General features: G+C 45.0%; 2 protein-coding genes across 4 annotated transcripts in view; both read right to left on the bottom strand.

The window, feature by feature from the left end:
- DHRSX (dehydrogenase/reductase X-linked) overlaps positions 1 to 22800 on the bottom strand; it is a 169091-nt gene extending 146291 nt beyond the window's left edge. For both annotated transcript variants that reach the window (XM_072849547.1, XM_072849546.1), the window contains exon 1: positions 22476 to 22800. In XM_072849547.1, the coding sequence (XP_072705648.1) occupies positions 22476 to 22800 (325 nt within the window). The remainder of the gene's footprint in view (positions 1 to 22475) is intronic.
- On the bottom strand, positions 10143 to 22614 carry ZBED1 (zinc finger BED-type containing 1). Of its 2 annotated transcripts, none has more exons than XM_072849544.1 (3): positions 22476 to 22614; positions 12012 to 15105; positions 10143 to 11498 (listed from the first exon to the last, which is right to left on the bottom strand). In XM_072849544.1, the coding sequence occupies exon 2, from the start codon at positions 15052 to 15054 to the stop codon at positions 12967 to 12969; it is 2088 nt and encodes a 695-aa protein (XP_072705645.1). In that variant the 5' UTR covers positions 15055 to 15105; positions 22476 to 22614; the 3' UTR covers positions 10143 to 11498; positions 12012 to 12966. The 2 variants fall into 2 exon arrangements, with proteins under 2 accessions (XP_072705645.1, XP_072705646.1); XM_072849545.1 differs by lacking the exon at positions 22476 to 22614 and adding an exon at positions 21838 to 22017.
- Positions 22801 to 26777: the final 3977 nt, after the last annotated feature.

Here is a 26777-nt window from a genome sequence, read left to right as displayed (position 1 = left end):
ACCAGTCTCTATCCCATGCTGGCGAAGCCAGCCCTGTGCAGGTTTAGCCTGGGGAAGACAAGTGTTCAGGTGAAAAAGCAGTCGTTACGGTCAAACCTGAGGCAAACAGGAGCAATGTCAATATGACGAGGGACATCCAGAACAACTCACCAGGATCACACCACCTGTGCTCCTGTGACGGCAGTGACGTTTCTCCAGGGAGCGGGGGCATTTTGCCAGCCTTGCATTTCCCCGGTCCTTTTGCTGTTGCACACACCAGGGACCAGCAGGAAGAAGAGGTCTCAGCATCTCCCCCTCCAAACCGCCACCGGCCAAGCCAGAGGAGCACGCTGCAAACCCATATTGACACAGCCCCCGATGCATCTGCAGAGCAACAGACGACGCCTGCAGAGACGCTGCTGGCAGAAGGGCCGAGCCAGCCACGCACTGCCGGCTGAGCTGCCGTGGCGGCTCCCGGCCTCAGTCCCCGTCACCACAGCCCTCGGTGAAACCACGCGCCGGCTGTCAGCCGGACCGCACTTGTAAAGATGACTTTGTCCTTTACAGCAGAGGGTAGCAGCTTGGAAGAATGTGAACTGAATAAACTGGACCTCATCGCTGAATTACAATCATTTTCTGTATACGTATGTGGGTATGTAGATGCTTTTCTTTTAAGGAAGAAAAAGAATTATTTGAAAATTGGATTAGAAGACTGGAAAAAAATAATTATTTCTACCTGTATCTCAGTAGAACATTCTATGACTGGTTTTACTGAGTAAATATTGAGAAAATAAGATTTTTGTAATCACTTTAAAAATGCAGGTGGAAGACATGGATAGAAGACATGCTACACTTAACAGAAAAAATCCCAACAAAGGTCATTAAATTACTGCATAAACAAGTAAGACCATATGCTACTGTAGCATAACCCTAATGGCCGTGCTCAAGCTGAAATCCAGGCTACACCTATTCTGTTGTTTTACACTCACTTCCCTTATCTTCAAATATCCCTTTCCTCCCTGCAGTGCTGGATGATTACACAATGACTTTAAAAGATCAACTGCAAAAATGAACCCATGAGAAACTACAAGAGGAATAAAACTACGTGCCTACAACCCAGTGCAAAGAACTCTGCCAGCGCCGACCAGGCACTACTGATGGCAGCGTCTGCAGCTCTTGAAACTTGCTTCTGACTCGAGTTAGTTCCTCTTTAAATATCTGTACCATATCATTAGGAAGTACAGCATCATCGAGAGAACATGGATTTTGCATTTCTTGACCTTTTTCCTGCTAATTTTCATCAGACTGCTTAATGTTAAAATCACACGGCGTGCAATGCAGCGACTCCAGTCATGAATGCACAAGTAAGACTGGCATATAGGTGGTGGCATTAATTAGCACGAACGCACTCCAACAGGCAGGTTAGATGATATCTGTATTCACACTGGATGGCTTTATTCATTAACAAGATGTTATTTTGGAAAAATATGTCCAAGAAGCCCTTGCATATCTGCTGTAAGAAGCATTTCATAGCACAAACGTTTCACTTCCAGTTATCCAGGTTATATCCAATTGCCAAAAGCCAGCACTTACTGCTCTGCAGGCACTCTGTTCACTGGGATACGTTCAGTAAAAAAATTACAAACTCATCTCTTCACTGTGTCAGTCCTGGCTTGCAAAAAGGTAGGGCCAGTAATGTTTTATTTATGTTTAGAAAGTTGCTTTCATTCTGTGTAATCTGTGGACTGTCGCATCCTTTACAAGCCATTTGCAATGGTACCACTGAACTTTTTTTGAAGAACAACATCTAATGCCAACTCATCCGTAATTTCCTTAGCCAGGACAGGCTGACATGTTTGTTTAGATACTGTTATACAGAACTACCTGTCTCAGTTTTAAAAATAACCTGCCTAGGGCAGAGAGCATCTTCTGGGTTGGCATTGTAAAGCACTTGGCGTACAGGCCCTAATATCAGGTATTTCGGTACAAATCGCTAACACGGAGCATCACCTGCCTCCCGCTGTGCCATGCTGCGCCCGGGCAGCTGGAGGTGGCAATCAAACCCTTGCCCGCAGCGTTCGACTTAAACACACCGTGGCAGATTAAAAACTTAATCCTAAATTCACTGAGTGCTCATAAGGCTCATTAACTTCAATCCCTGGTTTGTGCGTGTGAGAAATGCCAGCATGAGATCCGAGGTCAGGAGGTGACCGAGCTTTGCTTTCATCTGGCGTGACTTCGTTTTCTCACACCGGCAAAGCTAACGTCACAGAAGATAACTCAGTGCAGAGTTTATAGGAGATTAGTATTTCCTCATAGAGTTGGAGGGTGTTTAGTTTCATCACCATGTTACTAATGTGTCAACAAGAAAAAAGAAAAAAAAAAAAGTTTTAACTGTTCCCTCCTTTAGAAACAAGTTCAGTGCACTTTTTAGGGCCAAGTTTCTCTTTGGGTTTTTTTTTTCTCCAGGCTCTTGTAAAATATTGAGCAATGTTAGCAATCATGGTCAGACATTCCCTCAGACAGCGAAACGTCCATGTCTCAGAAAGCACACTCTGGCAGAAAATAGTCACACTACAAAAAGCAGAAGTGTATCCGAGCCAAGCACTCTTACTCAGCCTTACACAACTCGGAGGGTGTTTTGGGTAGGATGGGGGATGTAGTTTTCTTGTCCAATGAATTTTCCATGAAGCATCAAACCTCTCCTAGCAGAGCACAAATAGGGTGAAAGGAAAGCAAACGTCATAATTTTATTACAAAACTATGGCACTTTCTTTTTTCTTAAAAGCAATGCTGACATGAAGCAAAGTATCGCTGCTTTTTTCGTTATTTGCTTTAGGAATAGTAGCTGTCAAATACTTTTTTTCCTTGCTGGTGATAACCCCATTTAAACCTTGCTATATTCCACCACATCTGCAGCCTTAATGCAGTAATTCATACACTATGATAAAGGCACGAACCCAAAATCACTGTGTCTGTAATGACATCTGTAATTTAGAAATGGCAAGAACGGGAAGCTTGAAACCGGCAGGTGACAGTTTCTGAAAACACCAAGAGGGGGCTGCATGTGTGTATATATAATTATGACATTTCTACTCCATAACTGCCCAAATCTTGAATCTTGCCCTGTCTGCAAGGCAAGGCAAAACCACAAAATCTTAGTGACACAGACATCAAAATATTTCATAAGACTCTATTTGTTCAATGCACTAAAAGCTTTACCATAACTGAGCTGAATCAAGAACTACACATCAGTACCCATGTCACTTCAACACTACTCCAGCACTGAGAGAGGAAACCCCCGGTAAAGCATTCGTGGTGGGACAGTATCTTCATGGTCTAAGCAAACTGACATATTACGACTCTACTACAAAAATATCTTTAAAAATAACATCACGGGGTCCGTGGCTACTTCCTCCTGCCTTCTGGCCTTGCAAAACTTTAGGAGGCTGCTTCAGTGCTCACATCTAAGCCAAATAAGATTTCTGGTTGTGCAACGTGTCCCATGCAGGCAGCCTCATGGTGGAGTCCGCATGAGGTCCTGCGTGACTAAAGACCTCCACCCAGCCAACTGCCCCAGCAGTAAAGCTTGACATTCCTCAGCTGCACTTCTACAACCTCCAGTGCCTTCAACTGAAGCGTGACTGAGTGGAATTTTGTTAAACAACTCTTTTTATGATGTAAAGGAACAATTACATTTTACAGCTCATTTTCTTGAGTTGCAGCATCTCTAATGCTAACAGAGTTTGCTCTATCACCTAACGAGCAGATCCTACTTCAAACAGCCCCAGAAAAGCAGAGACACTGAGTGACTGCAGAAGTTCCTAATTACACAACCAACTAATACTCGGCATGAAGTATCACATTTACTGGCATAGTGCTGACCTGAAAGCAAAGACCATGTATTCTTTGCAGGATACCATCTGCCCATCTTTAGACCCAAATGCCCTGTTGGCACAAACACAATCCATCGTCCGGCTCTGAAATCCATCGGTGCTTCAGCTGCATGAGCACCACGCGAACACCCAACCTTCCACCTTCTTTCCTTTGTTTTACATTAACAAGGAGCAAAAGTTCCTGTTTATCAAGGAAGGAAGGACCAAGCAATAGAAATGCTCATTCACATCTGCTGAAACTGTTGATTTTGTGCTTGTTAAGACGAAATCATCTAAACTGAAACATCCTAGCAAGCAAAGTAGCGACTAGATAAAAGAATGTTGTTCTATCACTTGTACGCTCACTGAAATACCATGGGTCCTGTTCCATATTGCAACCATGTAGGTAACAGGGCAGAAAAGGGGGTGCTTAAACTTAAGCCTTTTACTCTCAGAATTTTACCTACAAAAATGTAAGTATTTATATTTCATGTTCTCCCACGTTTTGGTAAAACACAGTTGCAATTGCCTCCCTCAACAACAGAATAATTAAGACTTCCAGCTTACAAGTCATGGGGGAAAATATTTCTCTTACTTCTGAAGTCTACCTCCACCTAGGACCTCAAATGTTTGAGTAACTCACTTCAGACAGAATGATCCTATGGATACAAACATTTGAAGCACACCTGAAGACAACAGGGATACATGGAAAATGAAAACTTGTGGTTTGTATCTAAAAAAGCAGCCCACCCCAAAATACCATTATTTAAAATATATTTAAAGAGATACACTTATGATGCCAGCATTTCTAGTGGTTCTGAAGGCAGAGCATGCAAGATGGATCGCTTTTAGGGATTAAATCCCTAAATCTATATTTGGACACCTAACTCAAGGATTTAGTGCAGTGGGTCTGAAGGCTCCTTTTTAGGCCACATCTTGTATCATTTTAATCTTAACCTAAAAATAAATATCAAATGAATTAATAATTTTGTAGTCTTGGTGTTTGCAAACTTACCACCCAGCAGTGTCATCGTCTGCACAATCCTCTTTCCAGGGCGGTCAACCAGCCCGGGGAAGGAGCAGGATCAGGGGAAAAGCCTTGGCCCATCCCCTTCCTTCAGGCATGTGCAGACCAGAAAGCAGCCCCAGCAACACAAAAACAGAGGGAAAACACTCCGGAGGAATCTGTTTTCCTCTGCAGAGCACAGTAACTTTCCTAAAGCCTAGAGACAGGCCAGAAACACAGCCAACAGACCAGCGCTGCAGACTGAGCTGAACCCCTCATCGCAGGAAGAGTTTACCAGTCTCTGCGTACGACAGCCTGCTTTAGACTTTCATGGATCCCGTCTCTGGGTAAAAAATGAATTTTTTCTTCCATCAGCTCCAATATGCATTGGCAAAAAAGGCACAAAAAGCATATGCAATGCCCTTAACAACTGACAAATAGTTTCTTACGTTATCTGTGAATTTCTCTCTCCAAAAATAACTGTGAAATCTTTGTGAGCATCAGCCAAAGTAATGAAGGGGAGGTGGGGTGGAGTGGGCAGGGCATGAACAAGGTGGTTAGTCTGTTTGCAAAACTACAAAAGAACTAGTTCACGTGAGCGCTTTAAGTTCACCTCGGGATTGCATCATACTTTCAGAAACAACATGCACGAGGTTGCTCTTTTCTCACCTCATTTCTCTGACCAGGCATGGAGAAATCTCCTAGCAGCAATGCCAGTCTCACATTTGCAGCGCTATGGGGTAAACTAAGCATCATCCCCAACCTACTGTTCACGCAAACCAGTCAGCAAACCACATTACAGCACAGGTGAACTTCTGCCTACTTTCACCACGTCTCGACAGCATGCAGATAACATTCTCCTGTTCTCACACTTCAAATATAAGAGCCGGACAGCAAATAACACAGCAAAGACCAGCACCCACGTACACGCTACCTGCATAGGAAATAAAGCAGGGCTTAAAATTAGAGGCAAGAAAAGATACATACCACACATAGAAGGCTCCACTTATCCACAAGACTGGCTCGCTCTCACCACAGCACTCACTCCCTTGGGACCTGCCAGATTTATGACCAGTGGCAAGTTCTTGGATTGCATGTGAATGTGTGTCTGTGGTAAATGAGAGAGGCTGTGTCAAAATATCGTTCAGAAACAGCCATTTCAGCCTGGGCTTCCCATGCTAGCGGACAGGATACAATAAGAGCTTGTTCTTCCCTTCTTCTCCACTATCTTACTCCTGAGAACTCCTCCCTGGCCATTTGGGAGCACAGGGTTTTGAAGCTAACAGAGCTTACCGCCAGCAGCGTGGAAAAACCAAGTGTGTAAAACACTTGTTTTACACAGTCCTGAAATGTCAGATTACGGGAAGGTTAGTCATTTAGTGTTTTTAAATGCTGTCAGGATTTCAGACAAGAATTGCAAACTCCTGTTACAGTTTCAGTATTTTTCCTAGATGGACCCACTTCCTATTTGTTCCCATCAATGAAGCAATTGAGTTTTTCAGATTTAATTGTTATTAAATTCCTTCTGTTCATATAAATTCTCCTGTGTGCTCAAGAAACCTAAATTTGGGGCCAAACCCCCAATGCATCCTGGCATGCAAACTCACAGCAAACTGGACTATCACCCAGAAAAAAGAACTGTGCATTGTTTGCAAAAGCACTTTATTTTTCTCACACACACACATCAGAAAACCACGTTTGAGAAGATCAAGGTTTCCCTTGGAGCACACTGTTCATGACGTGGGACGGGATGTTTCTGGCATGAGCTTTCCTGATGCTGACTTGACATCTTTCTTGTTATGACTCTAAATTCCTATCACGGTAAACCTCACTGGTGACTCATGAGAAAAAAGCATGTTAAATAAGCAAAAAAGAGAATTAAACCCTTTCAATGGCAATGTCTATAAAGACAGGGTGATACAGAGAGACACAAAATGTCTAAAATTTAAAAGCAAAGTGGCATCTGTAGGAGAAATAGAAGATGAATTTCTCATTCCTGACTGCAAGTATTTGGGGACAATGACATATTCAGAAAATCATATGTAACCAAAGAAATTGCCTTTTTAAAAATAACCTTATTCTACATTGCTTGGGGAATCACTGTTGAACATGACATCATGCACATGCAGCTACAGACAAACACAGTCATACTTTCAGTGTACTAAGTAAACCAAAGGGATTAATTATCTACAGATAGATCTAGATAAATTATTATACTCTCACAAACATTTATGGATGCATTTTAATTAGTATTCTACCTAAAAGCATTAAAATAAAGACAACATTTCTTACTTAATTTATTTCAAATAAAAGTACCCCCTCCTGTCTCTGGTATACTTAAAAACGGGACTGCCCTACCGCTTCTGCCAGCTGAGTGTACCTGTACCTCTGGCCACAGTATCTGTAACAGTAAAACCGCTATAAACGTTAGCCCCAAAATATCTATCAAACAGGAACTGTACCTTTAGCCTCTATATTAAATCTTTATTTGAATGCCACAAGACACTATCTTCTATGTCAGCATTAAATACAGAAGTATTGGAATAATCACAAAATTTCCCAGGCACAGCTCCAGCCTAAAGCACAAACCAGTATCATGTTAAGGTATTTACCTTAAAAACCCAAACAACCAGAGCAGCACAGATCCTGTTTCTACCCAGACATGCAATAAGGACTACTACTGCTTATTATGCCTTTGACTCCGAGCATATTTTCCTAGACGTGTTGAGCCCGATTCCCCAGCATCTTCCCACTTCTGTAGTCAGTTTTGGTCCAACTGAGCAATGTGTTGAAGCGTGCATCGCTGTGGGGGGAGGAATCGCTGGCTCTGCCTTTTCGCAGCATGGCACAGGCGCTGTAGCCCCAGTGGACTGGAATATGGACCTAGTTTAAACTCATTTTAAACCAGGTTAACCTGCTCTCAATGAACAGTCTCCCTCTAAGAGAAGAAAAACACGCCAGGGAGCAGGGCTTCTCCTCCCTGCTGCTCCCACCCAGCGCTCTGCCCAGGGAGAGCTAGGGAGAGGAGACAGGACAGAGGAGTGCAAGACAGATAAAGTAGGATTTTGCAAATTAAAGTTACTGGAAATAAGTACTAATTGTAATGCATGGAAACCAGCACACGTGTGCAGCAGGCAATAGTCTTTTCAACATCTCTGAAAAATGATACATCTGATCACCACTTCAAAGCATTACAGATGGCAGCATCACTTTTGTGAACACTGACCTTTTCTTCTGGCAGCAAGGGAAATCAATACCACGCTGTGTGGAAATGTCAATATAAATGCTCAAAAATCATAATATTAACATTTCACAGTCTGAGGGACTCCCATTCGAAAACAGTTTCTGCAACAGCCTTTGCATTTTTAAAAAGATATAAATCAAATTTTATCAGTAAAAAAGTTTTTAAAACACAAGGTAAGCTGAAAGACAGTGGTTTTGGTTTTTGTTATAGTAACTCACTTCCCTTGTGGCATTTTAACCCAGCTGCAGGGGCACTGAAAATGACTGTAGAAGCAGTAAAAATCTATTTAACTGATTTTTATTGTTCAACCTAAAGGAAATGCTTTTGTATGTAAAAATGATAGCATTATACAGCAACTGTAGGGATGTTCTGAAATTCCAGTTTAAATAACATCAAGTCATTAGACATGCTTTACTGATGTGCTTTTAAGGCAGATGTAAAATTACACTGTATCTTAGATAAGTTCTCTGTACAGCACCAAATAATGTTATTAAAAAAGCAAAACCAATTTATGTAATTTCCCTATATCCCCTAAAAATAAAACACATCTTGAATTTAGCAGAAGACTAGTAATCTGGAGGAAATATGGTGAGACAGACCATGTAGTCTTGGGCGGGGGGGAGAAAAAAAGAAACAAAAAAAGCCACAAAACATAACAGACGAGGAACCAAAGCAAGTGAGTCGTCTCAGCATAGCTAAAATGACAGCCTAGACTAGATAGCACTGCACCACCAGAACCGGGATCACCAGACCTTCAGAAAGACATCATCCTCTGAGAAGGACACTCGGAAATGGAGACCACCAAAAGGAGTATGGTGTGCAGAGACTAAAAAGCAATTTTTCCAGCATAAAGTTTCCTTGACCCAGTTGTCATGGAATACGTAAAATACACTACTTCTGTGTTCAAATCTGTACACTTCCCTTCCTTCAGAAACGATGTCCTCAGGCAGCCCCTTCTTTTTAAGCTATCACACGAAAAGGACAAAATCATGAACTACATGTCACTTTTAAGTTTACAGAAGTCCTATAAAATATTACAAATAACCAATTAGTGTTTCTTTTGCTTTTAATATTCCTGCCTGCATACAAATGCTCCTGTAAAGCTAATTGGACCACCATGAGATTAATTGAAGAAAACCCTCCAAATTAATCTAACACACTGCTGCGATAGAAACTTAAAATAATATGCCCTTTCCATAAATAATCCAGAACTTTGTTCCGTTCATTTAAACCGAGGCATCTCAGACATGGTTTGCTGGAAAAATTCACCTTTTCAACTTCAGTTTGGTTCAGGGTTTTCCTTTTGTCTTCACAGTAATCCCTGACGGCAGAGAGGCAAAATGCACGCAAAGGTCGGTCAGTCACACAAAACTCCCTTTAGTTACATTGTTAACCCTAAGAAACCTTGCCTAGCCCACTGAATTTTAATCCTGACTTGGAAATACTTAACTGGTGGCAAAAGGCAATTCTTCTTCTCTTGACATAAAGTACGTACTTTGAGAGCCTGTTTAAAAATTCACTTTTCCAGCATGAAAGCACTCAAAATCTGAAGTTCCTCTATTGCCCCTCCAAAAAGATGTCTCAGCTGTACCGAAGAGAAAAGGAAACATTAGGCTGTGGATTCAAATTAGCTGTCAAGAAACACGAACATAAATCTGACTTAATAGCGTAATTTGGAAATGTGTTCTGGGCCCACCCTTGGCAATAATACCACAGTTCAATTCACGTTGTAGCAATATTTAAAACAGCTCTGCAACTTTGGTTCTCCACCCAACTAAACAACAGAAAATTATGTTGTTCAATGAAAAACACCACACGTATTTAAGCAAGAGAAACCGTCTAAACTTCTGACATTTTTCATCTTCATATTTTTTTTTAATCCAAAAGATTTGTACAGCATTTTTTTTTAAATAACTTACAGGATCAAAAGGAAAATAAATGCATAGCTTCAAAACCTTAGAATATAACCTCCCCTTGTTGCGGAAGAGTTCAAAGTCATAAAGTGCTGCAGATATGAACACACATCAGACAAATAATCTAGTAACTAACTTATTTTTCTGGTTTATTTAACAATATTCCAGGCTTAAAACATTAAATAAAAATCTCACAGACAATGGGTAGGACTAACAATGGCTTTGTTTTTTTTTTTTTCTTCTCCTTTTTTTAAAAGAATGCTGAGACACATCAATTGAACCGACTACAGTTTTATTTTGGATACCAAAAAATAAAAAGAAGCTGGAAGGAAGAAGAGTAGTGCATTGCACCGATCTTGGTAAAACTGCTTGTAAGCATCACTGCATACGTTTAGGCCTAGGACAAAGATGGGAACAGGAGACGGACGCTGCCAAAAGGGGTAGGCTGAACACAGACCGGGGGAGCGGTGCTCTGGGCTCTGCCTTGGCTGCAAGGGCATGGCTTTGAATTATGCTCGTGTAAGAGAGGATCCGCACGCCTTGCACTAGCATTTGCACAGCTCCTCAAGGGCTAGCGGTGGTGGTAGCAGGTGGAGGTGGTGCAAGCGGAGGCAACCGACACCAGCTGGCACTCAGTGGACTTAGAAACCAAGAGGTCTTCCTGACAGGAGTGTCACAGGAGCTCAGGTAACATCAAAAAGGGACCTGCTGTATCTCGCTCCCTTCCATAATTCCATTTTGCTACCCTCACAGATAGCCTACATACCTGCAGGAGTTTAGGCCAAGCCTGTGTTTTGCACCTTGGGCGATCACATACACCTCTTCAGTGGACGTGGAGAATAGCAACATTCAACGGGATGCACTCTGCATGTACTTTGTACAAATACAAATTAATTTTCAGGGGGCTGGAGAGTGAAAACCCAGGCTTACTGACAGCCAAACACAGGCCACACCACCTGTTAAATGCATTTTTCCCGGGCTTAAATGTGCCAGGTAGTTCACTACTATTTCCTCCACTGCTCCTTTACTCTAACCTCTGTCCTTCCTCCCCACCCACCCTTCCCACCACCTACAAAGAACACAGAGGCCTCAAACTTTCAAAAACTATTAAACCAAAACATAACAAGCAGTCTGGCAATAGATTCAATTCCATCGCAATTCTCATTTTTGAATGTTCCTCCTGGCTGGGCCCTGTCTACAGCCAAACGTCCATGGGTACCACCGTGATGAAAAAACCCAAATTTCTTCCTCCAGAACAGTAACGGCCAGTCTTCAACAGGCCTCTCTCCAGAAAGGCTGCGCTGGACATAGTCGTAGACTAAAGCCGGGGTGGGGGGCGAGACATCAGTAACAAAAATAAAACCCCAAGCAAACCTTGACGATAACCGGACAATGCCAAGAGTCCTCCTCTGTACCTCAGGGAAAAATGCTGGCTGCCATCCCACTCTGTGCCAGGCGTGAACTCTAATCTCGTTTATGACCTGCAGTATTTCATAAGAGATGGGGGGGTTTGGGTTGGTTTTCTTTCTTTGTTTCTTGTTTGCCAAGTTCTCAAAAGGGCTTAAAACACTTAGGTGCAGAGACACAAAGGGAGCAATTACAATACACAACAACTAATTGGAAACAGTACTCAAACATTAGAGTGGACTGGACTAAAGTCCGCTCTACAAACTGAATCAGAAAGAGACAGGAGGAAAAAAAAGAGGTTTTAAGTGCTAACGTAATAAGAAACAATCTTAAAGACTCACTAAATACATGTGGGGAAATGGAGGGGTCCCCTTCTTTTAAATATATTTACATAATATTAAAGCCTTTTATTTTGTTTTTCTCGCCAACAAAATTTTCTAGCTACCCTGGGCAAAGTCCCCATTTAAATTAAGAGGTTAAGGATTTTATAACATAGACAGACTGTCAGACCCGCAGCCCACACACGTCTCCCCGCCCTCTCCTTCCCTCCCTCCCTCCCTCCGCCGCCGAGGGGCCCGATGCCTTGCCTGCTTCGCACCACGTGGCATCAGCCATAACACCGGCACAAAGCGAAGGTAACGCAACGCCGCCCCGACCCCACGCGCTTCGTTACCACTTTGGAAAAGCACAAGAGACTACAATCAGGGCTTGCCTAGACACAAAAAACAAACAAAAAAAAGGTTTTGCCATTTAGCTGCTGCAGTTAAATGGTAAAACCAGACTAACGTGGACACAGCAATACCAGTTTAGAAGTGTTTATACCATTTACACTGCACTGGAAAGTAAAATAACTTATCCCAGTATAAGTGCATCCACACTACAGCCTACGCCAGCACAGTATCAGTTAAAATAATCATATATCAGTCCCCTGTTTGACAGAATTATACCAGCTGAACTTTTCTAGCATAGACCAGGCCTAAGACATGAGGTAGTGAAAAAGAACATCAGGCTCAAGATCTTTTTTCATTACATAGCATCGATATACTCTAAAAATATTAACTGCTCAGATTTATGGATTTTAAAAATAATGTTTTAAAATCCAAAATTTAAAGCTAACATCCTGAGTCACACAGGATTTACAGTCACACAGGATTTACAAATGGAGGCATAAATCTTAAAAATGCCCTTGCTCAGGGTCCTAATTCAGGAAAATATTTTTATGATAGAAAGCACATAAGCATGTGTTTGTCTCCCACTGAAGCAAGTGGAAAGGAAGCACATGGATAAGTGCTTTCTGAAATCTGGGCCACAGTCAGAAATCATGGTCTTTGTAGAATTTATTTCCTCATTCACTTCAGTGCTGTTTAATCACAAGTCATTCATGTTTTAAGACAGTGGGAAAAACATAGACAATGGAAGCTAAATCAAGTTTGTTACAACTGTTAAATATTTACAGCATTCATAGCATAAAACAGAAGTATTTTTGGTAACTTAAGACAAATACCTTTTTTCTTTGTTATTAAATGTACCTCAGCAGTCTTGTTAAACAAACCCACTGTCTCGGATATTAAAGAAATTGTTGTTTACATTTACCGAGTCATTTAAATTAAAAATCTGTTCCTGTTCCAAACCCCACTCTCCTTCGTCTTCATCCTCTGGTTCTGCCTCGGACCCATTCCGACTGTTTTCATACAAAAAGATCTGCTCATCCACGTGAGCCGGGGCTAACCGGTTTCTCTTTGCACTTACAACATTAGCAGAAGAACCAAAAAGGCGTTCAGGGAAGACCCTTGTGGCCAAAATACACCAGTATTTTTGAAGAACCTTTGGTAAAACTGGAAACAGTGCTAGTCTGTCAGACCACCACTTCAGCGGGTCTTCATTCAAACCGAGGACCTTTTGTGACTTGAAGTTGCTCAACTCCTCAACGATCTGAGCGTGCCATTCCTCCTGGTCTTCCACGCCTCCCGTCTGGCAAAAGATCTCTGCGAGCATGTTGTTGATGACACTGGTAGGAGGAGGAGTAGAGGAGATGATGATTTTTTTCACAGGGGGCTCTTCTGAAACAGCGAAGAATTTCTCTTCAGTCCTAAAGGTATTTTCTTTTACTTTCTCCAGCAGGCTTTTTGCTTCTTCCACCACTCTGTTTTCAACTTGCTGCCGCTCAAAGGCTGAAAGAAAAGGCAGCTTTTTGTAGCGGGGATCCAAGAAAGTTGCAACGTTGAGAAACATGTCTATCTCAGGTGTGTGCTGGTAGGTGGTTGACAACTCTTTAGCAATCACCTCCTTTGCCATGCTGATTTCTTTCAGATCGTTCTCTTTGATGTTCAGGGTAGTATTCAGAAGCATGTGGAGAAGTGGCTTCACCATACTGATCGTTGGGTACTTTGAAGCAGACATCATCTCTGCAACCTGCTTGAAAGGCTGCAGCAGCTCCACCAGCCCTTCGATTGTATTCCACTCACTGGCTTCCAGCATGAGGTGGTGGTTGTTGCTGTCCTCCACGAGAACAGCCGCGATGACAAACTGCTGCTCCTTGAGGCGCTGCAGCATAGCGAGTGTGCTTCCCCACCAGGAAACACGGTCGCTTACCAGCATGCAGTGGAGAATATTCTGCTGCTTCTGCTTCTCACTCAGCATGTACATCGCAACCGTAGACTGCTGAAAATACTCCACCAGTTTTCGGCACCTGGCAAGAAGGCTGCAGAGTTTGGGGAGCTGAAAAGCCTGTTGTATTCCTGCGTTAAAAGTGTGCCCCAAACAAGGCATCTGTACGGGAATATCTAGGAGAGAGCAAGCTTTCACAATGTCTTTACTGTAATCTGTTGTAGCACCAAAGACTTTTGTATTGATCCCCCACTCAATGAATGTTTCATAAAGGACTCGCGTAATAGTCTCTGCAGTATTATCCTCCGGTACTTCAAACGTTTTTAAACACCGCGAGTTCACCGCCAGGCAGTTGGCAGGACTGCTGCTGAGAAAGTGAACCGCGACGGTTACGTACGACCTGTTCTGGTTTTCGCTCCTCCACATGTCCGTGGATATGCCACACCACAGAACCTCGGTGAGCTCTTTCAGCACAATTTCTCTAATGGCATTGTACTTTTCAGGAATAGCTTTTGTACAGAAGTACTTCCGGCTCGGAAGTTCATACCTGGGGTCTGCTGTTCTCAAGAGGGCCTTGAAGGTGGGTTCATCAACGATAGAGGCTGGATACATGCCCTCGCAAATTAAGCTGATGACTGCAGCTGTCAGTTCCTGATGCTTTTTGTTTTCGTAGTTCTGGTAGGTCTTCACAATGAGGCTATCTTGAACAACCTGCTGCGATGACTCCGGCTTGATTTTTGAAAATGCAGTGGCAAAGGCTTCCCTCATTTGCTCGGTGTTACTTTTCACAAATTCGCAGAATTCGTCAGGGTGATTTTTCTCAAGGTGGTAGGAAAGGTTGGACGTGTTTCCTGAATAGGCAATCTGTGCCATGCAAATACGGCAGTAGATCTTCTTCCACTGTAATATGCATCCTTCTGCATTGGTATCAAACCCAAAGTACTTCCACACTTTACTCTTTGCTCTCGGGTGAGCCACTAACTTTAGGTCTGATGGGGAACCTTCTAAACTTTTATTCTCCATTGCTTCTTGGCCACCGTCCCACCTTTTGATCCTTCACTCATTAATGAGTACCTGATAAAGGCAGTAAGATAAAGATACAATGAGAAAGCACAAGTTTGACCACACTTAACTATGTGAAATCAGCGTTTCTGCGAACGTATCAAGAAACCTACCTTACTAATTACATTTGCAAATTTAAAGATGAGATTTGCAGGAAGTGTGACCTACAAGAAGCCCATCGGAATGTCAAAAATTAAAAAGGGTTTTAACGTATCACATTCTCCTGTGAAACTGAGCTAGAATACCTGAGTAAATCTTGCTTCTGGAATTACATAATTCTGGGTAGAGAAATCATAACCACCACCACAGAGCTGATACATTACTGTCACATAAACTGGTCATCTGCTATAGCATTTTCCTGCCTCTTAAGTTATAGTTAGGGCTAGACCAACATCCTCTTGCCTAAGAGTTACTGAACTTCACTGTTAACATTTATTTCAATTGAAACCCGATACTGAAGGAGCAAAGGTTTTATTGTTTGTTTATTTTGAAAGAAGTTTTGTTAGCTCGATCTAACTGTTCCAGCATTTGCTTTAAAAAAAACACAATAAAAAAATCTGTGATGCAAATTATGGCATTAATCTGCTCCTCTGAAATGTAAAGATGTTTTCTGACTGAAATAAAGGAAAAGGAGTTTGAACCTACATGCAGATCAACAATATGCATCTGACACCTTTCCTGTCCTTCTCTTTTTGAAATCAAAGCTATCTCCTGAACTACTAGTTCGCAATCGTGGTTCCTGGAATAACAGTGCATTATAATTACAGGAAAAGCAGACAGGGAAGCACTAATAAATGTTATTATCCACATGAGCTGGAAAATAATTTTGCTGTATTTTCTTCAAAAGGCTACAGAAGTCGGGAGGGGGTGACACTCTAGAGATAAGCATGGTGACAAGGCAAGACTTGTCAATCTGAACCTAAATATCTGCACAGGAAAACGCTTCTTGTGCAAAGGGTCACGTGCAATTACAGCTCGAGGCCTACAGCGTCTCTGTGCCCAGTGCCAGCAGCTGGCACTTGCCAGAGCTGATTTTGCTACACCAAAAAGCCAAGCCACAGCACAGCACGACTGCATGCTGATGCTTCTCCACTTCTTCCACACCACCAGCCGAGCCACTGTGACAGCAACAAGCACTTCGCCAGGGGCCTGGCCAGGATTGGGAAGGAGAAGGAAGCCATCAGTTAAACACAGATGCAACCTCCTCCACAAAAATCCAGGGGAAGAGAGCAGGAGAGAAAAATCAGGAGCATCCCTGCAGCCAGCCTGAAAGCAATGGCATTGCTCCTTCTCTGCTCATCAGGAGCTGCACCTGCGCCCAAGCCCAGAAATCCCCGGGTGCTAAGACTGGCTGGTTGGGGGAGGAAGAAACAATCTGACTTTTTTATATTGCTGCAAGGGAATATCCCAAAAAAAGGTATGTGTGCAAGCTTCTCTGGTGTGCTTCCTGCTGTTGCTGAACATTCCCAAGAAAAGACATTTTCCCTCTGAACTATAGCTGGTATTTTGCAGCACTTTCTGAGTGTCTTGAATGAAAAACCAAAGACAGGGTTACCAAGACTAGACATATTTATTTAAACACAGCTGTTTGTTTAGAAGCAGAACAAGAGATGAAGGGCAAGCATTTTATTGGATTTGTTCTGAAGATTTACTTCTGGGTGTAGACTTCCACACCCCCCCCCCGAGGGGGGCAATGTTCTGACTACTAGAATGCCCTCTACTGTGATTCATTCAGTGCCTTTTAAGTTGCCAGGATAAACTATTGATTCAACATGGTAATGCTGCCTAATTCCAAAGATGTGCATATCAACAGCACCAAGGTATGCAATCCCACAAAAACTGATGATTTTGAAAGTGGTTTAACGTACAATGATGTAACCCTGCCGTAGCATCAGACTGTGCAGTAACAAGATGTGTCGTATCAGTATGTATTATTATTGCTTTTAGATCCCTCCATTTCAACCTATGACATGGTGTCTCGAGGAAGTATAGAGGCTCCCAGTATTTCATTAAATCTTACTGTTTCCTTTGCAGTTACGTGGCAGTTCCTGAAAGCAAGGAGGAAGGCACTGTAATAAAAGAGTTGATGTGTCTTCAATATTTAAAATTAGTATGACACACCTTGGATCATAAAAAGTTAATCACGGACTGATAAAATACAAGTTATTTTAGAGCAAGGGAGTGTTACAGACTCACCCCACCCTTCTTTCTTATGTGTGTTACAGCTTTGCCATCATTTTGACATGGATCTGGCACTTGGGGATAGTGGCACAGAGTAGCACTGCCACAGTTAAGGATATGCCAGCATAACACAGCCTTTATTATAATGCTGTAAACCACACTTCAGCTGTCATAATAGCTCAAATATAAACTGCTAATCATCCCTGCCTCTCCTCAAGTGTTACACAGCATAACTGGCACTATGAAAAAAAAAAACCAACAAAAAAACAAAAAACCACCCACCACACCCCACACCTCTCATTTTTCTATAAGAGGAGATAAATTTTTCCTCTTTCAGTGAAACAAAGCAATCATAGCCTAGGCTTGGCAAAAAACAAGCAGCTTCAACTCTGAGCCAAACTAAAGACACCAGCACCTTGCAGAATGAAATCCATTGGGAACGAAGCACCTCATGGCCTTTGAGAAATGCCGCAGCTTGTTGCAAGGGCAGCTGATGGAAATGATCTCTTTTAGCTTGCCGAACTTTCCATTATAAAAAAAAAAAACTAGTGCCACTTTGGTTTGCTGAAAACCCTTCCGCACGCAGAAGCCTTCAGGCTACGAACGTGCCTTTTCCTTTCTCCCTTGAATTCCCACCCACATTGAAACAGAGTGCACCTTCGGAGAAGCTGCCTTGCCTCCTTTGTGCAGCTGGCCAACACCACCAGCCAGTACTGGGGTCAAGGCTTGTAAGGGCTCTGAGAACAAGCCTGAAGACAGGATGCTCTGTCAGCTGCCACAGGAGGAGGAGGAGGAAGCAGAGGAAGAAGGGCTCAGGTTTCCTGGCCCTAGCACTTTAGCCCCGCTCTCCCTGAGGCGGGCTGTGCTGCCTCCTCATACCTCTCAGACCCCTCTCACTCTCCTAACACAAACCCACGACTCCCCTCTCCAGGGCAGGGCTCGAGCCGGGAGGTTGAAGCGCCAGCGACGATGTGCATTGCGGAGGGCAGCAGTGCTACCCTTCCACCAAGCAGGGCTCGGTTTCCCCAGTGGCAAAGAAAATAGGTTCAAAACCTGTACAAGAGTCATTGGGATTGTGAAACCAAGCACGGGGATATGAGGAAACATGGGGTGTGCAGCCACCCTGCAACCTTAGCTCTGCCCCCTTGTGCGGGCACAGCGATGGCACCCTCTGTAATTACACGGTAGGTATCGTTGTCACACAACCCTTGCCTCATTCAGCGCAGGGGCAACCATAAAACGAGTGTGTTTCCTCACTTCTGAAACTACCTAAATAACTGTCAGGTGCATGCGTGGGGAAGAGGGATTAATTGTTAGATGCAACTTTATTTTTGCCTGCCGTCAATCTTTCCTAGCTGGTCGCTTCTCTGCCCACCTCTGGATGTTTTACAACCTAGACCTCGTACAGCTTTGAGCAGGAGTGCTTGGTCTATCATTATGCTTTACTCATATAAAGTAAAAGCCCTCAATACATGAATCAAAATTAAGAGATGCATTTTCCCAAATTAATATTTCATGATTAATTGTAAAGAAACTCGGTACAAATGATGATACGGAATAACTAGAAATTGGGGCAAATTAAAAATAGGTACGAAATTTCAATCACTTTTAAGAAGAACAGGAGTCATCTTTAAGGTCTTCTGAACTTCAGCCACATTACCACCTTCTTCAGAGCCACTTTTCTACACATCACAGGTACCAAATTTAACTACGAAGACTTCAAAAGTACAAAATGTTCAGCATTTAGTCTTCCCCTAACAAATTTCAATGAAACACGTACAGTAGAAGAGAAAATGCAGGAGGAAGATGCCAAATAAATTCATTGAGAAGCTTTTAAAATACCAAAAGAGATGATTATTATTATTGTTATTATTATGTGAACCATTTTTATTATCAGTAGGATGACTTTCAGTGACCACATTTCCAGTGTTAATATCCTGGTGTCACAAGTAATATTAGTTTGCCTGTTATCAATCCACTGATTAGATTTTTGTTTTTAAAAAGCTGTTTATATCAAGACCTTTAGTCATGCAGGGTTTTTTTTTTTCTCCAATTAAGATTAAGCACTGTAAAAAAAAAATACGAGCAGTAATTTCTAATGAAACTATTAATTGTTTAGACCACTGAACACTAACACAGTTTACACTACATATCGGCAGTTATACCATTTATGCAATTAGTACTTAGAAAAATGTTTTAACATAAGTTAAACATAAGTTCCCCTTTACTTCTGCTCACTGATTTTAGTTAGCGAAGCAATCACTGACTGCACCCCGTTTAACCTTCCAGCTCTGTATTTCCCTTCCCTGAGCTTCAAGATCATAATTTCAGACCAACTTCCCTACTCTGTATGGGGGAGTGGGGGGGGGGGCAGCTCACTTCAGTAACAAATATTACTATCTTTTTGGTTTGCGACTCAAAATGATTACCAAGTTTTTGCACTGACTCCAGATTTCAGAGTTCAAACTGCCCTCTTTCCCCAAAAAACTGTCTTGAATCCCATCTATAAAAACTAGATGAACCCCAGTAGGATGCGACAGAACAGATGGTCACTTTTAAAAGCCATGCGAAAGCACATGTGCCGAGAGCATGCAACTCTGACTAAGTTAGGGCAAAGAAAAGAAAAACAAAACTAGTTTGGTTTACTTGAATTGAAATCCTGAACACTTCTTCCCAGTAAGTGCAAGAAAGCAAGCTTTTCTTGGAAAATTCGGAGGCAGAAGGGCTGCACTGACACCAGACCCCTTCGCTCACCACAAAGCTCAAGGACAAGCCACCGGGCATCCCTCTGTTTTAAACCTTCCACAGGAGAGCTGCACCACTGCCGCATGAAGAGTGGGAGCTCTGACGGGGGAACTGGGGCCAAGGAGACGGGATCAGAGGCATGGCTGACTCCGCCGCCCTGCCCTTCCCAGCCCCACTTCCCCCCCTCCAGGCTCTCCCTCAGGAAGGCACCCTGACAATAAAACGCCTGTACTTGTGAGAGTTACGGACACCCCTTCGAAAAGATATAGCAAATTTTAAACATATGCACCTTTCTAGATTACTGTCTGGAAAAGTTACTTGGTGTTTTCTCACAGCAAGTGTACTGTACTGATCCAAGCTTTAATTAAGCATGTTCTAACCGACACTTTCACTTTTTGTTGCACTGCAGTCGCTATTTTGAAGTTATTATGGAAACGAGGTTAATCTGGGTAAAAAAGTTCCCATTGACAAGCTGATTCACTTTTTTAAGCACTGGCTGGACAGAGCGAGTCAAAGCAAGGCAGCAGGTAACTGCCAAGAGGCAAAGGCACGCAAACAACTATCTGAGGAGGAAACTACTTGTCCTTGGAAGAAACCACCCCGAGTTAGGGTTGAAAGCAAGCTTTCCACGTCTCTCAGATCTGCCCTGGTCCTACTCAGGCAGCTGATGTTTCCCAGGTTGGATCTTCACTGCCTTCCTCCGGCATTTCCAAATTCAACACTTTTTTTTTTTTTTTTAATAGCAGCTAAGAACAGACTGCAACAAAACACTCGGGTCACATTTTCGTCATGCTGTTTCTCTGTGGTTCAAAAAAAAGATTTGGAAAGTGTTACACACCCTAGGCACAATACCCAGCTTTGCTCTGCCGAGAAAACTAATGCTAGAAAAATGCTCAGATGACTTCAAACTGTATGCGCATCTGCCCTTTTTGTCACCAGGGTTCTCTCGTTTGTTTAGGGGTTTTATCTCTGTCTTTTAAGAACGAGAAAGGAGAATCCCAGCCTATCACAGAAGGATCGGGAATGAATAAAAAGTAGACAAAACGCTACCCAAGGATGCCACGTGATGAAATGCACAAACACACTCTTACTGTGTGGTGTACTTGTCCCATCTCCTGCCCAGTACTTCAGATATTCTCTAAAACAATTTCCTCATCTGCATCATCTCCTTACTGAAACACTGTGCCCTCTCAATATTTTTTTTTTACTGTTCCTCTGGTTAAAACCATCGACAGAGCCAGAAAGGCTCACGTGCTGCTAAGCAGAGAAAGTTAAAGGCACTGACTTGCATGAAGTCGTACGCTCAGCTCTGATGATACCCTACCCGTCCGTCTGGACTCGGAGTTTGCTAAAAGTTTATGAACTCCGAAGCATTTTAAAGTCTTCAAGAGTAATGCGAGGAAAGAGGGAATTCAGATCTTTGTTTTCTGGCAAACTCAAAGTTTCCTCTAGTCAGTATTAAACGTGCTGTTGACCCAAATCGGAAAAGTGCAAAAACATAACTTCTCCAACAAAGGACTAACCACAAGTCCCTCGGAGAAAACTACAAGTGTCACTCACTTGTCAGCTTAAAGGCTGTCAGCGAGTGACAGCCGGCAGCAAAGATTAAGCTTTTAGAGCGCGGGTATGTTCCCCTCCCGGAGCGGCCCGGGCAGGGAGGCTACGGCCCACGGTCCCAGCCGCCCGGCGGGCGGAGGCAGCGGCCGGCGGGGCCGGTGCCGGGGCGGGGGCACGGCGGGCGGCGGCAGCAGGAGCGCCCGGCGCCGCGGCCGAGCCAGCGGGAAGCTGCCCGCCGCTACCCGCCTTCCAAGCACCTACCTGGGCTGAGGGAGGCTGCGCCCGCGCGGCTCTGAGCCGAGGTCTGAGGCGAAAGCGTCAGAGAGCGAAAAAGAGGAAGAGGAGAAGCGGGGACCCCCGGCCCGCGGAGCCCCCACGCCGCCTCCCGAGGCCGCAGTCAGGCCGGCGTGCAGCCAGGCGCCCGTCCCGGGCCCGGCCCCCCGCCCCGCCCCGCGTCCGGGGCGGCCGCGGCCCGGGGGCCGGACGGGGCGGTAGGGGCCGGGGCCCGCCGCCCGCCGGCGGCAGCGAGGGCGGGGCCCGGCGCGGCGGGGGCGGGAGGGCGCCCTGCCAGCCGCAGCCCCCCCGGGCCGCTGCCCTCGGGCGGCGCGGTGGGCCCGGCCCAGCCCGGCCCGCAGAGGGGGAAGCGGCGCGGCCCGGGCGACCCGCCGCTGCGGCCAAGGTCGCGGCTGGGCTGTCCTGTCCTGTCCGGGCCGGCCCCGGCTGGGCCGCGAGGTCTCGGCCCCGCGCTCCGCGGGGCACCGGCGCTGCCGCCCCCGCCCTCCCCGGGTGGCTGGGGGCAGGGAGGCGCGGCAAACTTTCCCCCTCTCGGCGGCGGGGGCTGCCGCCCCCCGGCCCGCAGCCGCCCCGCCCCGCCCCGCGGCGCCGGCTGCGGTGCTCACCTGGGGCCGGGGGGCAGCGCGGGCGGAGGCGGCGGCGCAGCTGGTGCAGGATGACGAGGAGGCCGATGCAGTACACCCGGAGCAAGGGCACCAGCGCAGACAATAGCGACATGGCCGCCTCCCGCCCCGCGGCGGCTGGCTCGGGGCGAGGCGGCGAAAGAGCTCGGCGGGCGGGCGGCCTGCGCGTGGCTCGGTCTCTCCTCCGCCGCCGCCGGGCCGGGCCGGGCCGGGGGGGCGCGGCGCGGCCCCCACCCAGCGGAAGGGAAAGCGCCGCCGCTGTCACAGCAGCGCCCGGGCGCGCCGCGGCTCCCGCCCTTCTGGGCATGTGCGGCGGGGGAAGGGCCGCGCCGCGGCCGGCGCGGGGAGGGAAGGGGCGGCGGCGGGCGGACGGGCCGCCGGCAGCGGCGGGGCAGCGGCTCGGCCCCCACCGGGGCGCCCCGCCGGGGGGCTGGGGAGGGGCTGGGGGGGCGAGCGGAGCGGCGCTCCGCTCCGCCGCGGCGTGACTCAGCAGCGAGAGGGGGAGGCGGCGTGACAGGCCGCTGGGTTTTGGGTGCGGTGGCTTGCTGCCAGGTCCGGTACGGCTACGAGCCGTCAGAAGTGCCTGGGCGGGGATGGGGCACCCGGCTCTGCCTCCGAATCCCCCGGCTGAAGCGGTCGTGCAGCTGCCTGGCGATGTCCGCTCTCGGGCACGGACGAGCGGCTGCTGCTGACCCGCACGGGCACCGCTCGCTCGGGCAGGGCCCCTGCCACCTGCCACCCGTCAAGCGGCCTCCTCTTGCGGTCGCGGCTCTGGCAGATGCCCATTTCTCCAAATGCAGCTTTATGTACCAAGCCTGCCTACAACAGGCGCCTAAATTTTATACCAGCCTCGTGAACGCATTCTTTACAGCGATACATAGCGTATCGCGTGGTTCATCTCGAAAGTTTCTTCCTGTCAGTTTTAAATCCTCAGCCTTATTTTTAAGACGCCGAGTACTTGGGAGAGAAGAGCACGTCCCACCTACCAGTTCTTCTGGTAGATGGCTGGTTTCGGCTACAGGAAATACAGCGAGCGCCTAGGACTGACATCGTGGTTTTCATTCACAGAACTGGCAGTGTTTCCTAAATGCGGATGAGCCTCAATGTCGATTAAAAAAAAAAAAATATGAACAGTCCTTTCACAAGGGGAGACATTGACCTACATATTGAATTTCAAATCCTTAGGTAACATTTTGTCTTTGAGGATGATGGGGAGCCATACAAAGATCTGGAATTGCATCTGAAATGTAATTTCCTCCTCCCCTTTAAAAAAATAAACATACTTTCTAGAAAAAATACAATTAACAATATGCTTTTTCAATGTCAGATCAGATTGCTCAGCAGAACTGACTTTCTGTCTGCTCTCAGAAATATGCATAAAGTAAAAGCATAGTGTGTAAGTTGCTCCAGGACAAAACCAACCATTTAATTTTATGTATCTCTGGTGAATTTTTTTTTTTAATTAAGACATGGAATTATGCGAACATAAATAATAAACAGAACATCATGAAGTCACATCAGTGAAGGATTCATTCTTAATGTATATTGTTCTCAATGAGCACCGAGTGGTAGAAAGAGCACCACATAAAAAGACATGAAAGAAGAAACACTGACGTTTAGTAAAGGTGAATTATTCTTTCAATTTACCTCAGTAAAAATCAAATCTCGACTCCTTTATGTTGCTTTACACCCTTTTCTCAGAACTACAGCATTAATGAAAGCCCTTTGCAACATTAAACTGTGAAACTTGCCTACAGTGTATTTACACGATCTGTATATAAATATACCGTGCTTTCTCAGGTTTTCTGGTATAATAAAATCAATCACTGTGTATTCAAGCTACGAAAAGAAAAACTCCTCTCGCTTTTTCAGACAACACTATCCAAAGAATTTTACTAAGTGGGGAACAACGGATGGGTTAACATTATGGTCTTATTGGTCCCAATACTTTTTCTCAAGGTGTTAAAATTATTTTCAACCTTCCATGAGTCATGAGTACCGCTTCCCAGAAAGGATGAGGAAAATTTGGTTCAACACTGTATTAAATTATTTTTTCTAAAGGCTGATGGGACATGAAGTGGAGGAGAAATGAAAATATTAACAAAAGTCTGTAGGTCTGTCATTCTTTTCAAATAGTGTCTTATAATACATCCTAATTTTAATTGATACTTCCTTTTCCTTGGTTTTCAATAGTCACTGTCTTATTGATATTTTGGGTTTTTTCTTGCAATCATTAACTGCGAAGCCTCGAGTATTTGGGCTGGAATCTTGTCCATGTACTTCAGATACCTCAATGAAATTTTAGGTGTCTGAGCCCTGGAAGGGACGAAAGGAGCAATCTAATTGCCTCAGCTTTGCTGTGCGGGCCGTGGACAGAGAGAGGCACTTCTGAAGACCTGCAGAAGATGACTGCTTCCTTCGAGGTGCTTAGAGGGCTTCCTTCTTTCCATTGCCAGTAAGTGAACTTAGAGCACCAGCGGGCAAAGCCAGCCTGCGGTTAGAGCACAGATATTCTCTAGGAAAGTCGTTGGAAACACTAGTAACGCTCCATCCACACATGCTCCAGCTTATCTGTCCCTCCTGCAGGACTGGCACTAATGAAGCAGTATGTGATCACAGCGCTTCCACCCACATTTTGCATAAAAATGCATAAAGCCGTAAGAAAGGAAGTGGGTGATGTTTCTAGACTCTAATTAAGCCCTGAGCTCAAACTTCCCAGCAGAATGGCGTAATCAGCAACCATCAGGCAGCCTGGATGGTAGGTGGTGCAGCTGAGAGCCTGTGCAGCCAAGAACGCGCAAGGCACGGGGCCACACCAGAGCAGACAAAAGCGAACCCAAGGTTAGCCTAGCAGTGCAGACACTCTCCAGCATGGGGTGGAGGGTTATGAGGTTATGGCCTATTTTTCTTGTTTGTTCCATGACAAGCTCCTGTACAACACGTCTTTTCCACGGATGTGAGTTTGCTCCCCTTAGTTTTGCTCCCCTTAAGATGAGAACTGGAGCCAACAGCTCCTTGTATCCACCACGAGGTGGTTCAAGTTCAGTAGAAGAGGTCGATGCTTTTTACCTGAGCATGGCGTAACAGTTGGGGCAGTCTCGTAAGATGTCGACGGTGTCACATCAGTCCCTCTCAAATGGTAAAATGTACACTTCCACTCCCATGCTTAGCTCAAGACGTGCTCTCTGCATTTTGCATGTATGTTGAAGCTGATGGCCCACACCAGAAGCAGCAAGACATAATTCTGACTGCTGTTAATTTTTCAGGCTTCTAAAAGGGATTTAAAATGCTTGTCTTCCTAAGCTGGATTGCAGTGGGACTTGAGGCAAGAGATAAGTGCCTATCTTCCCAAAACAGGATCTCCTTACCATATGTGGGTGAATAAAGTTAAATGCCTGAGGAGCTTTCAGGTTCAGTAGGGAGGTGCTTACAAGGTTAGGCAAACAGTCAGAAGGGAAACAGTCAGCTGGGATTGCGTCTGGAATTCATGTGGGGTTTTGAGCACCTGCAGACAATTCTGACAGGCTGCATATGCTCCCCCCCCATGCAAAAAAAGTCATTTTAGGTACCCCTAAACTAGGCATCATCTTACCTACTATTGAGCACTTGAGCACAGCAGGACCGTACAGAGCAGTAAGGTCTTAGCACCCTCCATAGGAGCTTGGGGATGGTCTATTACGTGGAAGGGGAAAGAAACTTTGCCAAGGGGAGAGATGTCTGCAAGCTACACAGTAGGAAGTCCCAGGGACTGAGAGCAGGCTCCTCTGCTGTGGGCAATCATCTGATGGGACACATTTCTTTGTCTTTAGCAATGCTAGAGGAGATAGTAGATGGGTGTAAGACCGACCTTCTGCGTAACAGAACCAGCGCTACAGCATTTGCCCATGAAGAGGGACGGCTTTTGATCCCTCTCAGTCTTTTTCAGATATTTGACTTTTCAAGAAAACAGTCTCATTGGGAAAAACTGACCCTTGCCAGTGTGACCATAGTCATAAGGATGTGAATCCCAGGAACACAGTAAAGAAAAGAAATCTGACTTTTTCTAGCCTAGCATTTAAGTTCATGGGAACAAGGGGACAGAGTTGCAGTCGATATTCCCTGAAGAGCCTTTTAGACTGGAGAAGAACAGGACAAAAAATGGACTAATAAGTGCAAATAGAGTCTTGGAACAGGGACAACTTCCCCTCTTCAACCAAATGCTCAAACCACTCAGCTATTATGCAAGAAGCACAGTGTGCTTCTTACTGCTGCTCAGGTTTTTTAAAGTGACCGCCCCTGCAATGA

This window comes from Ciconia boyciana, chromosome 1 (assembly GCF_034638445.1).
Source record: "Ciconia boyciana chromosome 1, ASM3463844v1, whole genome shotgun sequence".
Taxonomy (NCBI): Eukaryota; Metazoa; Chordata; class Aves; order Ciconiiformes; family Ciconiidae; genus Ciconia; species Ciconia boyciana.
Note: the sequence above shows the minus strand (reverse complement) of the source record. Positions and strands in the feature narration are given on the sequence as shown.

Coding starts and splice junctions, on each gene's coding strand:
- ZBED1 (XM_072849544.1), bottom strand. CDS start 15,054: ATGGAGAATAAAAGTTTAGAAGGTTCCCCATCAGACCTAAAGTTAGTG.